The 16,107-nt window shown below is 39.0% G+C and overlaps 1 protein-coding gene and 1 long non-coding RNA gene across 3 annotated transcripts in view; one reads left to right on the top strand and one right to left on the bottom strand.

The window, feature by feature from the left end:
• The first annotated feature begins 429 nt into the window (after window positions 1-429).
• zfyve9a (zinc finger, FYVE domain containing 9a) overlaps window positions 430-16,107 on the top strand; it is a 40,924-nt gene continuing 25,246 nt past the window's right edge. The window contains exons 1-3 of one of the 2 annotated variants that reach the window (XM_063461126.1): window positions 430-669; window positions 12,427-12,554; window positions 15,495-15,602. In XM_063461126.1, coding sequence (XP_063317196.1) covers window positions 15,533-15,602 — 70 coding nt within the window. In that variant the 5' untranslated portion in view covers window positions 430-669; window positions 12,427-12,554; window positions 15,495-15,532. The remainder of the gene's footprint in view (window positions 670-12,426; window positions 12,555-15,494; window positions 15,603-16,107) is intronic. The other variant, XM_063461125.1, reaches the window with a different exon arrangement.
• LOC134617219 (uncharacterized) lies at window positions 4,524-7,535 on the bottom strand. The gene is made up of 3 exons (XR_010091504.1): window positions 7,391-7,535; window positions 7,131-7,231; window positions 4,524-4,629 (listed from the first exon to the last, which is right to left on the bottom strand). It is a non-coding gene; the product is annotated as an uncharacterized LOC134617219 (long non-coding RNA).

The raw sequence follows: 16,107 nt of genomic DNA, 5'->3' as shown, positions 1-16,107 counted from the left end.
ATGGACTGGCTTTTACTGAAAGACCCCTCCAAACATGTTTTAGGAATAAAAAAAGGAAAAAGAACTTTCCTGAAAGTTGTTTATCTAGTTATAAAATAATACAATAACAACTTACACGTAAAACGTACACACTTTGCTGTTACAGCATCAAAAAGATGGGTTGTTTTAATCGATATATTATCTGTAACCGAATTGTTTGTTTTTCTTAAAGGTAAACATAGTAATTATAATTTGGGTTGGTGTGTTTATTTTATAAAGCAGTTTGAAACAAAAAAAAATAACTAAAGATAAAAGAAAAGTAATGATGATATCCAAATTAATTAGATCTGCATTCACACTTTTTCTCTTGCCGTTATAATGTAACCTCTAAGGGAGATGCTTTGCGTCTTATTTTGAAAACCGGTAGTTTAGGATTTCCATTTTGGCTGACTTACCGCTGCTCCTTCTTTTCCCCAGTATTAAACCTTGGGGGAGGGATCCTTGAGTGCTGCTGTCGCACAACTACGCTAGACTAGAAGCTTTACTTTCCGACTGTTTGAATCAGGCAGCCAGGAGGTGGTGGGTCTACGCGAGACGGATACTCAAAAATAGCTCTGAAAGGCGATCAGGTATGGCGGATGCTAACGGAGGGGCTCCGCGGGACTTTACGTAAAGATGAGGATTCCTCCGGTGAGTAACTGGATTTGTTTTCGTGACATTTCACGGGTCTGCTGTTGCTCCAACGTTTACAAAACCGCCATTGCAACGCCAACTATCGATGCAGCCCAAGTGAGCGTGGACGGCTGCGGTGCTATCTTTTTTGGCTTATTTGGTGGATAAACGGTGAGGAATATGGAGAAGGTGCCGTTACGGTAACACTATATCTTACGTCTATTACACAACGCGCTCTCCTTTACATTGCGAGCTGCGGATAGACAGCTAGTGAGGTTGATAGCAGTGCGACAGGAGGAAAATACTTTGGTGTGGGTGACCTAATGTGAGGAGGAAGGCTTTTTATGGTTTCTATTAACCGTTATGACTGGCCGTTAGCAACGGAACCCACCGAGTCAGTGACGGCGTGAGTGTCCGCCAGAGCAGCAAGTCTCTCCCGTCACTCGGCACACGACTGCCCGCTCAATCTTTAGGGCTATTTCTAGCTTTCTCCAGTACAGCCAGCTGCTGTTAAGTGCTATTATTTGACGCCTAAAATCTCAATTTTTGCCACACTGCTAAGATGAATGGGTCAGAATTGTTTTGGAAACTTAACTCGTGGCCTTTTTTTGTGAATTTGGTTTAATTCAGCTAGCTGCCCAGCTAATACAACTATCCAAGTTAACAAATAGACAAACACTTCACCGCTGCTGTCGTGTAGCTGCACCAGTTTAACCCACCTTCTTTTAATGAAACAGAGTAGCTTTCCATGTGTTTTCCCAGTCCACCTGAGAGTGATCTTCATCCAGCGAGGCTGTGTTTGGCCTGCAGGCAGCAGGCACAGCCACAGTGCCACTTATGGTTGCATAATCCAAGCAAGTGGTCATCTATGCGCTTTCAAGGGTTGGTTTGGTGAGCTTTCCTGGTGCTACATCTTTTGTATTTGGTCTCTTTGCTTCTGTCCAGGTCTTGGATAGTGAAGAATTTCAAAATCAACTCGGAATATATTAAAAAAAAAGTGCAGTTCAGTTAGGATAACTTTTTTTTAAACGTTTTGATTAGGTAAGTTATGCTTCTCAGGTTGAACAGTGCTACTTATGATTTTATAAGCTAATCAAATGGTCATCTACCTGCTCTGCACAAGTGCACATCTACAATAAAGACTAGGATCTTTTTTTGAGTGATCTGTATCTTTTATCCTGGCAATTTCATTAAAAAAAAATGATATTATGCCTTATAAAATAAATTCCTTACACTTTCTAATAGATTTTAATAATACAAGGGGAAGGTGGGTTTCCCTTTGGTGCTGGCTTGAACCCCTTTGGTGGGTGCTAGAAATTCAGGTTACAAAATAATGGAAAACTAAATTTAGAAATGGGTTATAGTAACATTTAGACTAGATTTTGATTAATGCTCTGCTCTATGTCAAAGTCCTCTCTTATCTATCTGCTGATGATGAGCAGTTTAAACATGGTCTGGTGCAAAATATTTGCAACACAAGTCTCTTTTTTTACAGCTCCCTGAATTACTGACCTCTTATGTCAGTGAGTAGTCTCTTAAAGGGGACCCATTATGAATATCCTTTTTTTGCCACTGTTACGTGAGTGGATGTTCATATTACACATGCTCAAAGTTTTACAAAAATGAAAAAGGTGAAGTAATGAAATAATGTCAGTGTTGTACATACAAGAAACCACTGTGAGCGAAAAGCTCAGGCTTCACACTGCTCTGCATGCTCGGTTTCAGGCAGTTTTGTCCCTCTTTGATGCCAGCAAGAGCAGATATGCCTAACTTAGTCATCTCAGGCACAAATTGCTAGCTTTGAGAACAGAAGCTCCACCCACAGTCCGTCTGTTTGAAAGGAACAGCCAATTAGAAGAAGGTTGGCTTAAAAGAGGAGATAATACAGCTTGTCATTGAGTTGGTTTTGTATCTATGGTAGTTTAGTCCAAACAAACTTTATCAGGTTTCTTGCTGATGCGACTTTTGCATTTGCTGTCCAGACTTTAGTCCAGGCCTGGAGGTGGATTTATCCAGAAGTAGGCCTGTCCCAAGGGCACCTTGAATAGTCATCAGCAATGGCAAATTAAAAAATGAATTTGGGACCAAAGAAAAAGCCACATCACCACCACATATCTTAACGTATATTTATTAATCATCTGGTACTAGATGGTATTTGGCAATATTAATGTGAAAGTTGTTTTTTCCCATGAAGCATAAAGATATCCCACTTCATCTTCAGGTGGTTATCAATCCCAGTGAGGATGTGTGATTCGACTGATCCAACAGACGCCCGTGCAGAGACGGGCTCTCATGTGTGCAGAGACGTCCCAGATGTAGGTTACTGTATGCTTTCAGAAAGAATTACAAGTCTCCCCAATGGCAGACCAGCAGCCAGTCTCCCTGTGCTGATTTTTCTTTCTTTGTAGTGGTGGTTAAATGTAGATCAAACATGAGGGAGAAAGGAAGCTCGTAATAGCTTCTGACACGTTCTGTGAAGCAGAGCAGCTCTTTATAACAGGAGGACAGCTACTTTCCTCTTTCCTCCTGAAGGTAAATCTCAGGGGATTTAACTTTTTCAACCTCTCCTGTCAAAGAAATTATTTTATTTTTAAGCGAGCATGACCTTTCAGAGGATACAAACCTGTGGCATGTTTTCCTTTTATGTGTTTTTGCTTTTATTTATTTTGTCTTGCAGAGCAGAAAAAAAAGCTTAAAGGAGTAGAAGGAGGAGGTAGGACAACTCCCAGTGTACTTCCAGCTTGGGCGTTAAGCATATCACACATTACATAATAATGTGTCACTCAGTCAGGCGATCATGCTGGTAGAAAGTGATGTCAGTCTATTCTTAAAGAGAGGAAGCGATCACTTGAGGTTTCCTGTGTTCACCCTTAGTAGACGGCGTCTAGAACGCAGCGGTGCTGGATGTGGAGCTAAAAACATTGTTTCTCAGGATGTGACATCGTAGTCCTGGGAATTCTTATAGCATCAGAAATAATGGGAAATTCAACGCGTTTTTATTTTATTTTTTTAATGATTTATAATATGTACATTTTTTGTTTCTCCAAATCCAGAGTTGCCGGTTAATCTCACAGCTCCAGATAAATATCATTCTCTTGAATCATCCATTGATTATTTTCATGATTATTTTTTAGCAGTGTGAAAAGGGCAGCCTGTTTTCTTTAGTTTCTGTTAATTAAAAATCTTGGCCAACCACCTGTTTGCCTAACCATAACTTTCAAAGGCAAGTAAAAAAAAATAAACTTCTTATTTAAAAATATAGTTGCAGATAATAATAAATAATAAATACATTCAGTGTTTTCTTTTTACAAAATGTTATGTCCTACTTGTTTGTGTCATGTACATGTCTGCTGTGGAAAATTAATCCATGCCTGAGGACGAATTTATGCTAATCTACTTATAATTTACTACTAATACTAATCTATAGTAATGTACTATACTGCTTCCATGGAGCCTGAGTTTCTTGTAGTTTTTAAAGTGATCTTGAGCTTGATTCTCCTGTCTTTCTGAAGGTCTTTTAGAGTTTTTCTTTGGACATTGTCTGCTTTTTCACTCATTGTAGTCCAGTTATATCTGACCGTTTTCAGAAGAATTTTTTTGTTTGCTTGTTGGTTTGTTAGGCCACTTAACACTGACATTATTCATTCCAGCGTAAAAAACGCCCCTAACTCGAGGTGAAGCAGTGTTGTCTACACATAAGACAACTTGGCTAAGAACCAGTTTTAAATTGTATTTTTATGCGGTTTATGGGCAGCCTGTCACAAAGACACATAAGTTGTTCCATTTTTATTACTTAAATTTACAAAAAATACCCAAGCGAACACAGTTTGACTACACAAAATAGTATTTTTGACCAACAAGGTGTTCATGTCCTTAAGAAATGGGAAATCCAGGAAAGACCTGACAGAAGACATTAGAAATGCATCTGGCTCCTCAGTTGATCCATTTACTGCTCACTGAAGACTTCTGTAATGATCTCTGTGGAAGGTATAACAAATTAGACAGGAACTGGACTGAAAATGGGTAAAATTATTCAGTGATGAATAAAAGTCAGATTTGGTGTTTTTGGTTCAAATCTTCATCAGTGTGTACGAAGAAGTTGGGAAGAGAATTACAACAACAAGTGTCTACAGAGTTATCTGTAAAATACTGCCGAGGCTCTGTGGTGGATTGGGGCTGTATTTCTGCCAATGGTGTTGGAGATTTTTTTCAAAGTTCCAGAAATTACAAATGTAAAAAAGTAACATCAGATTTTGATCCTCTATGCAATATCATCTTTAAAACAGCTTCATTTTCAGGATGACGATGATCCCAAACACACTGCTTATGCAATAAAAGAGTAGCTGGATAGAAAAACACACAATGGAACATTATCCGTCATGGATTGGCCTTTCCAGAGAACAGACTTCAATATTACTGAAGCAGTGTGGGATCATCTTGATAGAGAACAGAACAAACAGCAGCCAGCATGCAAAGAAAGAGCTTTGGATGTCCTTCAAGAAGCCTGGAGAACTATTCCTGAAGACCACTTGAATAAATTACAGGAGAGCTTAGATTTTAAAGTTTTAAAGGAGACATTAATGTTAATTCCTAATTCCGTGTTTTTATTCTTGGACAGTAAAAATGTCTGTCAGACATTCCAAATTTTTTTTCTAATTTAAATGTTTCGTTTTGTCAGAACAACATTGCAATACCAAAAAATAAACAAAGTTTTGGGGTTTTTTTTGTATTTACATATGTACTGAAGAATTATGTCAGTATAAAACTATAATATCTTTCTTTCTGCGATGAACGAAAGGAGACAGATTTTCAACGCGAGTTGTTAAATGGCCACAAATACTAGGAAAATGCACAGACTTATGTTAGATAAGTTAATGCACACTATTTGGCTTGACACTATGCAGACTGATTGTGCTTATGTACGTAGTTACCCCCCCAAAAAGGTCAAATTTTGAGCCAAGAAATAGAAAGTTTCTGCATAATTGAATACAATTAGGACTGTAGTTTATGATTGATGATTAATATACTCTGCCTTAAACCACTGGGAGCTGGCAAGGGCTTCATATTCAGCCAAGAAAATGATAAGAAAGAAAGAAAGAAAGAAGTTTTTTTTTTTTTTTTCATTTTCTTTTGCTTATAAAAACAATTTTGTGTTTAAATCATTTACATCAATTTGCGATACTGGTCTGTGTGTGCGTGAATGCAGCCGTCAGCGATGGCTTCTAACCGGGTTACCGTTTGCCGTCGAGCTCCCTTAAATACTTAATGAGCTGTGACCAAGTCTGAACACTTAGAAACATTTATGCAGGACATTTATTTTTAATTTCACCAGGAATTCTAGGGTCATTCTCAGGGTTCAGATGGCAAAAACACCAATTTTACTCTTGAGTAACTTTTGGCTTACAGGCACAGATTTATTTATTTATTTTTAACAGACTTGTAAGAAGCACATGTGGAAATGATAACTTTAATGATGAGCAACTAATATTTAAGGAGCCCATGCCAATGAGTGACCTAAATCTTGTTGCACTTAAATGCTGTTAGTAATGGGTTCATGGTCTTTTAATTGGTGTGACATGTGAAGTGCATGTCATACCAATTAAAGGGCCTGCTGATAAAATGTGGAGAGTAGAGGACATTTATGTGCACAAATTCAGGAAATAGCCACAAAATTGTTAGAAATATATTTGTAGTAACACATGAAATATTGAAATAGTCCAAAGCTTGTGTATAACCAAAACATAAATGTCTGATTACACTAATGATTGTAGAGGATATCCACCTCATTGGCGAGGAAGCAAATGCAGCTCCCTCTCAGGAAATAACAACAGGATACAGGAGTCGTTGTTCTGACTGCGTGGACCTAATGAACTGTTTAGCATTCTGGTATGTCCGAGCTTCCTCGCTGTTTATGCCCTTGTCTTATTTAATTTGGCTGCCATGCCAGGCAGGTCCAGTCGGGTATGGTTTATCGTGTTAGTAGCCTGATAGGCCACTTCAATATTAGCATGTCTGGCTGACACTGGAGCGTGACTGTTGGAGTGAGCCTGGAGATCAGCTGCTGGTTGCTCGATTTAAAAATAGTTATTTGTTGTGTTTGGTACGTGTGCTCGTATTGAGCGTAACCAAAGTTTCAGTTGGGGCTGGGCGGTTAATTCAACTTTTAATCTCAACTGATTTTAATGACCAACAGTTATGAAAATGAAATAAATTGGAAGGAATGGTTACTGATTTGCATTCATGATCAATACAAAGCTGTAGTTCTTTTCCAATTAATTAAAGCTCACACCTTTCCTTTACACTTGTGCGCTTCCACCCTTCTAAAAGTTTAGATTCATTTGCTCTTTAGTTCAGTTCTAACAAAGATGACTGAAAGAGAGCCCTAAGTTAGTAACATTGATCCAGAAAATTCTCCTACTTTTAGTTGAATATGAAGGACTATTAATGGTTATCTTCATGAAATATCACACAGTTCTCACATTTTTTGTGGGGTGTGCCAGTTGACCGTTTCCCTGCGGCTGCTGTTTACTGCCAGCACTGCCTCCCGTCGCCCCAGTCTGCACTGCCAGCCTCAGACATCCTGCGGTAAAGACAGATCAGTGGTTACCCTTGAGTAATAGGCTGTTTAGGTAATAATTAAAATAATTATTCTATTTCAAATAAAATAAAATCTCTTTAAAAAAGAAAACTACTGATTGATTGAATAAACATGTTAAATAATAAAGATTATGATACAAACCATTATTGTGCTGCCCTGCCTCCAGTCCGCTGTAAGCAATCCGTTTCAAACAGGCTCTTAAGATCTGTCTATAACAGGGGTGGGCAACTCCAGGCCTCGAGGGCCGGTGTCCTGCAGGTTTTAGATTTCACTCTGGGTCAACACACCTGAATCACATGATGAGTTCATTCATTACCTCTGGAGAACTTCAAGACATGTTGAGGAGGTTATTTAGTCATTTAAATCAGCTGTGTTGGATCTAAAACCTGCAGGACACTGGCCCTTGAGGCCTGGAGTTGCCCACCCCTGGTCTATAAACAGGAAAGCTCCACCCACCTGCAGTTCAAACCTTTTGTTTACAAGGGGCAGCCAATCGGAGGAAACCTGTCTTAAAGGTAGTGAGAATGGAGCTAAAAGTGTTTGGATTGTTTTGTTTTTTTTGGTTTTGGACTTTTGTTCGGACAAAACAAGACATTTAAAAATGAACAGCACGCTGTTTTAATGAGAGAGTAAATAACATTTAAATAAATATATTGTGTATCAAGTTTATTATTGAGGTGTATTCCAGAATAGATTAGTTTTACATTTCATGCCAGTCTGTCAAGTTATTGATGAGGCACTGATTTTAAAACCACAGATGTGCATTAGCCAAAGCAAATTTAAACACAGTGTTGTGGCCTCTCTATTAAATAAATCATTAGTGTATTGTTCACAGAGGGGTTATAATAATTATCAGCTGAGCTGTTCTGTCATGCACAATCTCGATATTCTTGCTTTACTGTAGGCGGCATCACACGCTTTCTTCTTTGATCGTTTTTGATGAGTTGCAGCATGTTTGTACACAACATGTTCTTAAGAATTTGTTACTGCAGGACTGTTTTCCTCTCTGACTGACACCATTTCATGCACATATGCCTCCTCTGAAGCATCTTTCTGAGTTTACATGTCTAAAAATATGACTTGTTCATGCACTTTGACTAAAGATGCATTATTCAACGCCTCTGCAGAGTAATTAAATCTTAATCAGGGATGGGCCCCTGTCCTTATGGAGGCGTGTCTGTGAGAGTGCGTATGTGTTTACGACGGCTCCACTGGATGCTTTTATAGTGTAAGACGGTTTTAGAAGTCTTTCATTAGGAGGGAAACTTCTCACCTGGGGAAAACGATGCAGAGGTTGGCTGAGGTTAAGACTTGGTGCTTAGATGTTTCTTCGGTTTAGCGGTCAGAGCAGGAGGTGTGAAGATAATTTGCTCTCCAAAGCGGATCACCTCGCATGCTTTAGTTGTAATTTTTCCATTTAAAATTTACTTTTTTTTGTTCTTTGTCTTGCTGATGCTATTTTAGTGTCCAGCAACAGCCTCCAGCTATAGACTTTATATAAAAGATGGTGGATTATAACGCCTGTGTCTGGTGCCTTGCATCTGCATTCTTTCTAGTAACCAACAGGAGGTTGACTCCTTTATTTGAAGACGTCTGGTTGTATAAAATTTTGACACCCCTCAACTTTGACCTCTGTCAACTTTGCTGATAGGCTCATGTCTTATTTAATACAGAATGGTGTTCTCTTTGTAAATTACAGCGCTCAATGGAAGGACAATACAGCAGAGTGTCCTTTAAGGTTGACCTACCTTGTGATTGACAAGCTCACATGCAATACCAAAACGTCCACTATACTGGTGAACATGCACAACTCCAAGTGCTGTCACATTTTCGATATCGATTATTACAGTAAGTACTGGTTTTGGTGACATGCCTACTTAAATCATGCCTTAAATCAAACAATCAGTAAAAACTTGGCACTTTTGCCTGAGTAAAGTAAACAACCTCTTCACTGTGGCTGTGTCCATCTCTTTTATACAGTTTATGTCTCTAGCTTTTTTTGTTTGTTTGTTTGTTTTGCTCATTTTTGATTCAGTCAATATGACTTGCATTGAAGAAATGCATAATAAAAATGATTCTCAAAAAAGGAAGTTGTTGAGATTATGCAGATAACAGTTTATTGATTCTCAGTATTTCTTAGGGTCCAGCAAAATTCAGTAACGTATAGTAATAGTAATAGTATGAAAATGAAATGTCTAACTCTTGTTTAATGTTCTTTTTAAATCAGACAATTCCAGCCCAATAAATAAAGCCATCGGCCATGAATTGCATGCTGTTATAATCAGTGTTGATCAAAGTTCTGCAGGCTGTTAAATTTTGTAAAAACTCAAGCACCATGTAGTACGACCTAATATTTCAGCTCGTTCACTTTTTATTCAATATTTTAACTTGCGTGTTGCTTTTCCCACATGTATAAAATCATTTAAGTTACCTGAACGCATCATTTTCCATCAGATCAAAGAGACTTTGAGCTATTTGCCCATTTTTAACCTCTTGACTTGAAAAGGGTAGAAGCCAGAGAGTGTGGGAGTGTACAGATGAGGGAAAGTGAAATTTCATACACTGAAGTGTTATTGAGATTGCGGTGGTTGGTGGGTGCCTCTTTTGTTGGAATTTCCCACCTGCATGCAAAGGTTAAATGAATCGATAGTCATTTATATCTCTGTTACCTGCTATCCTATCCAGAGTGGATTTTTTTTTTTTTTTTTTTTTTTTTAAAGCCATCATGTGAAGTTTTTCTTAAAATGCCACGCTTGGTCTCGTCTGTTAAGTCACTGTTCTCCATCTGGACTGTGCCTGCTTAAAGGTTTCAGAATTCCTCAGTCTTGTTTGTATACCATTAGCTCAGAGCAACACTCGCCTTCAGGAGCTTTGTATTCCAATGCAAAGTCCCTAAAATGTTAGAAAGCAATTCCCCAACACTCAGTCGACTCAGCTGCACAAAAGGCATGGAATAAAGCTCTGTTCCTCTTTCTGTCAGGAAAGCTCTGGACTCGATCATGTATTAGCTTTTTTTTAAGGGGGGGGGGGGGGGGGGGGGAATGTTCATTTCCAAGAATTTTGGCATATGAGTTTAGAGAAAATTTTCACCACCCTGCAGCTGTGGAGTGTTTTTAAGCATGCAGTGCACAAGTTGATTGAATCATTCAGCGCTTTTTAAATGTCAGTCTGACAGCTTATATTGTTCGGTTTGTTTTCACTGGCTGTGAATATTTCAGTTTTTCACCACTTTCTCAGAAAAGTAATGGAAAGCACCTCTGGTGAGCTCCAGCAGCACTACCTCAGTTTACTCCTGTTTGTAGCCGTGATAACCTCCGTCAGCCATGTTCTTCTGAAATGGTACAATCCCACATCCATATTCCATGTTTACGCTCCTGTCCTGTGCCTTTACGGTTTTGTGCTGACGTCGTGCCCCCCACTTGCATCTTAAACTAAGCGGGAAATATGTTGACTCTGCTCATTTCTGCGAGGCCTTGGCCCTGTGGAATATTTGGTCTCTGGTGTAATCCGTGGTTTCGTTTGTCCTTATGAGAATGACCCTGAAGTTTAACCTGGCTGTTACTCATTTGCAGCCGCACCACGTTACATCCTCGCGCCAAGGTCTCCTCGTCAGCAAGGACACGTGGGGCAGGTTTACTGTACAGGCTTCAGCTGCTGTCCATTCATGGCTCTCATTACCCTGTCAGGCTTTGATGGGTAATGTGTATAATAATGTGCAGCATACATGGTGATCGGCCGTTGCTGGGTATTGTTTATTAGCTTTAGTCTAAGAGAGTAGCAGCATGAGTGTCTGAACACTAAGCTGTCTGATGTGTAGCTTCCCTTTTTATCAGCATAATAGAGTATCCGCTTGTTCACTATTCGACCCCTTTTCAGGGTCCAACTGTTTCCTGTGTTGGATGATTCTTTCATTTTAAAAAAAAAATTTAAGAGCTGCACTGATTTTTTATTTTTTTTTTCCTTTTTACTTGTTTGGATTTTTTTTTGTTGTTTTTTTGATTTTGTTTTTTTAAAGACAAGATCCTCCAAAATATTCAGTTGTTATTTTTGGCCTCTCCGCTTGTTATTAGTACTGTCTATTACCTCTTGGAGCTAAGTTTTTAAGAAGACATAAGATAAGATAAGATAAGACAAGATAACCTTTATTAGTCCCACACGTGAGAAATTTGTTTTGTCACAGCAGGAAGTGGACAGTGCAAAAGTTATGAAGCAAAAATTAGAATAAAATAAAATGAGAATGAATACAGTACACAGCTGTACAGAATAGAATAGAATAGAATAGAGGCTGTAGGCTGTAGAGACATGATGTACTCTACAGCCCATAGGCTCAAATATTTGATCTTGTCAACTTGGGTAAGATTTCAGTGTGGACGTTAACTTAAGGATCAGCGATAGAGCCACTGAATCCATCACCAGCTGGGTCCCATCTTTGTGAAATTTACATGTTGTTCTTGTTTAAGTTCCCTCTGCGTTCTCTGGATCCCTCCCACAGTCCACATACGAAGCATATTAAGTTAACTGGTGAGAATTTGCCATAGTTAGAAATGTGAGCAAGATTGGTAGTCTGCGTGCTAGCCCTGCGATAGATTGTAAACCTGTACGCCACCTCTTGACCCCATGACAGGGTTAAGAAACGGATGGATCTGGCTTGTTAACAGAGTGCAGCACACAGATTCCTGTCTCAAGACCAAAACACCTGTTAGCCTTAAGTAACACGGTGTCTTTGCCTCACTTGGTTCCCTGTCACTCTGTTTTCGGAGCTGCCTGAGCCAAAGGCTCATTTCAAGTGGAGCACAGAAGCATTGCAGCCAGAGATGAATCAAAATGGGCCTCTCTCTTTCTCCTTTTAATATCCTACATTGGACTTTATTGCTTTTAAATATAGTGACAGACCTTTTCACAAGTACTAGACTATTAGCTAGCATTGCCCAGTACACCTTGATCAGTGTGCAATTTTGTAAATGTGTTGTTATTAGCTCCTTTTTTTAAATGTTTAATTCAAACTGTGAGTATGACGCCACAGTTCTCCAAGCACATGTTTACAGGGAAAAAACACGAGAAGTGTAATCCTCAGCTGTAACCTTACTCGCTGTATAATAGTTAGACAGCATCATTTTTTTGGCACATGAGTTGATAAGCAGCACTTTACTGAATAGTGTTTCCTCTCCTTATCTCAGGTGTGGGCGCTGGGCGCTTGCCAGACTGGGTGAGCTGAGAACTAAGACTGAAACCTGTTGAGAGAGAGAGAGAGAGAGAGAGGGGGAAAAAACATCACCTGGGACTGCTGAGGAGGACCTCTGGGCAGGTGAGGACTGACAGATGTGAGCAATATTTCAAGATGAAGTGTTTATACAGGCTTTACTTTTCAAATGGATCAATCACACTGGTTTTAGGGTTTGTGATTCACAACATGTGACAGTGCAAAGCAGGTGTAAAACATGACTGATATAAATTTGCATGCTTTTTTATGATTTCAGCTAGTGCTGGGCGATATGGAAAACATATTTATCACGATATGAATTATATCACGATATACCACCTGACCTGTGGTCATCTGTAAAGTATGCAGTCTGTAAACAGCGAGTGGAGAGGGTGCAGTCTTTGTTTTGAGTTACCATAAAGCATGTCGCAAATCCGGGTGCACGTAAAGCAGCACCATGTCGCAAAACCACAAGACGGAGTTTCTTTGCGAAAAATATCATTTTTTTTATACTTTATTTTCTCTTGCATAAAGTTCAGAGTATGTATAGTGAGAAGACAACACTAATATATTTGCACAGGCTATTTAACCCTTTAAGATCTACCATAGAACCAAGTCCGCCAGAGCTTATCTTTACATTTTACATGCTGTAGTGCCACTTGTGGGAGCATTTCAAGTTGCTATACATCAATACAACCATTATAGCCCAAATTTTAATAATATGTATGCATTAAGTCCATAGTAACTACATAAATTGCAAAAAAGTGCAATAAACTACAAAAAATTGAAATTTTTATATTTTTTTTAACATACATTTTTACATTTTATAGTTAGAGAAATTTAAGAGGCTTATCCCTCAAAACTGTAAATACAAAAAAGTTGCACAAAATAGTTTCCAACCACGAGAAATTTATTTTGAGTGTCTTCATAGTTTTATTTTTGAGATACACTAATTTTTATATACTACAGGAAAAATGAAAATAAATAAATGCAAATTTGCAAAAACACAGCATGTGCATCAAAATAAACTATTTACAACAGTGTAATTTGACTTCTAAGCATCCCAGAAACGATACAGAAAAGCATAAAGTCAAACATGACTTTTAAAAACACCAACATAGGCTTTGAAGCTTAAAAAACTACATCTTCCGCGAAAATGACGCCACTTCCGGTTTCAGACAGGTAATGGAGGACATGCGATAGTTCGTGCTGACTTATATTCCAACGTAGGAAGTGTTATGAACAGCTGATCAGATCGGCAAAGCGTGTTAATGGAATATTATGTTTTTGTTGCTGCAAGTCTGGAATATTATGTTTTTGTTGCTGGAAGTGCTTTTTATGCAATTTTTGCAAAGCTATATGTGGAAGAAAACTGTGACCTAGGGCAAGCTAATGGAATAAGATGTAAGTACGACTCCTACGGTTTCATATGCAAAAAAAAAAAACCATTATTGCGCTACCTTACGTGGTTCCAGTTCTACAGGGATTTAAAAATAGTTAGGGAAAACGGAGTGTGCCTGCTCCGACCGACAAATGGCACAATAGACACTTTTCTATCGTCCTCACGATATATATCGTCATATCGCCCAGCACTAATTTCAGCTTAATAAGTGTAAACTGTCTGAGTAGCAGTGCAGAGAATATGAAAAAGTCCCAATAAAACAATTAAATAAAATCATAAACAAAGAGGATAAAATGCAAAATAAACCCCAACTACCTGTTTTGTATTTTATTTTTCTGCTATCATTCAAAACATTTCCAAAGCGTGTCCCTTTAAAGCAGAACTCCAGTCTTACCAGGTAATATTACAGATCTAACAGGCAAAAACCATTGTTGTTTATACCTGCACACCTAGCCTGCTTAGGTATGCATCATGAGTTACCATGGCAATGCAAAGTGAACCACCTTTGTAATACTAAAAAGCAAAGATTAAACCTGAAGATACTTCACTAAAGCCCCAAATCCTGCTTCAGAGTACAGGCCTGTGGCTTTAAATGAACAAAATATTTTGTCTGCATGACTCACATGTTAAACGCGTTACTCTCTGGGTTGGATTCACAGCGTTTGTAACACTGAAAGCTTCATTTTGCATTATTAACAAGCTATGAGCAAATTAGATAGTATTTCCTTGCTCTGAAGATCCTCAGATCTAAAAGATTCGGTATCCTTTCTAAAGTTGGTGACAGTGGAACACGTTTTTTGCTAAAGTCTCCCTCTATGCCCTCACACTTTAGCCTCTCGGCACTTTTGGTACTCCAGAGTTGAAGTTTTCTGTCACAGATCTCTGCAAAACGAACTCTAAATGCTGCATCTGTGTGCGACTGCTGCTCGCAGAGCTCGTACTGTGTTTACTGTGCATTATTAAAAACGCACAGTAATCAAACATGGTTTTAATGATACAAACCTTTGGCAAACTGCAGCGTTGTAATTGTGGAAACCACCTACCATTTCTTCCTGCTTAATTGATGTCCAGAGTTCGGCAACAAAAACAGGTTTTTCATTTAATTGTAGCTCAAGACAAAAATTTGCATTCTTCTGAAGTTAAGAGACGCCACTTTAGGGAGGTGTATTTTCACTAAAGCAGACAAAATGGTTGTCAGATTTATTAATATTGAAAATAAGCTTAAGTCTTAATGTAGCAACATTGATAGGACAGGCCTGCTCTTTTTAAAAATGAGGAGAATAGACATAAGGGACACTGAAACACCTTTTCTTACATTGAAGTTAGTTTGGCTACTTTATATCCTGACTGTCAGCTTCAGTTGGGAAATTTGCTAATCAGAAAGATTTAGACCATGCCCACATGTCTCTGTCATTATCCCTGTGACCTCAGAGTAATCATTAAAGAGAGAACTGCTTGGGAGGGAAATGAGGAGAGAGAAAAGGGAGTTGGAGAGGATGTTTCTCCTCAGTCAAATGATTTTGGAGTGAGGAGAGGACAAGGATATAAAAAGGAGATATGATTCTGGCCGTGCGAGGCATTTACATACGGTATGGAAATGTGAAAGACTCTGGCGTTGAGGACACATTTCCTGCTGCTCTTAGGTTCACACGGCCGTCAGCAGGGTGGAGCTTCCTGACCCATGGAGAATTACTTCCAGGCCGAGGCCTTCAACCTGGACAAGGTGCTGGACGAGTTCGAGCAGAACGAAGGTGAGCTTTAATAGATGCAGACAGCAGACGAGGACGAGCGGTGAGTCATTGCGCACGAGAAAAGGAAGAGCTGCTGTCAGCGTGCCATTGCACAACCTCTGAGAGTAAATCATCAAGGTGTCAGAAAATCAGCCACCGCCCATTAAGTCTGAGTAACATTCACAGGTGGGGATTGAGGGCGGGCCACGAGGGAATAGGATTAATTGAATTTCCCATTTCCCTTAGGCTTTGAGACATCGTGTAACTGGTGCAAGACAGGAGGGTTGGCTGTTTTCATCACACTTAATGATCCCAAAAGTGTGTCGGAGCCTTTTTGGAGACTCTGTGATTTCACAGTTTATTTATGGTAATTGTGAAGTAAACACTGCATTACTGAGCTGTGTATCTGCATTCTCTCAGCATTCCAGCACAAATGCCTGTTATAGGAAAAAAAAGGATGGCTCTTCTTCTAAATTTGTCTTCTAAAGTCCTGCAGATCCATGGGCACAAACTAGAGTTTAATGTT

Source organism: Pelmatolapia mariae, linkage group LG18, assembly GCF_036321145.2.
Source record: "Pelmatolapia mariae isolate MD_Pm_ZW linkage group LG18, Pm_UMD_F_2, whole genome shotgun sequence".
Lineage (NCBI taxonomy): Eukaryota > Metazoa > Chordata > Actinopteri > Cichliformes > Cichlidae > Pelmatolapia > Pelmatolapia mariae.
The sequence above is the reverse complement of the archived record's forward strand: the minus strand, read 5'-3'. Positions and strand labels throughout refer to the sequence as shown.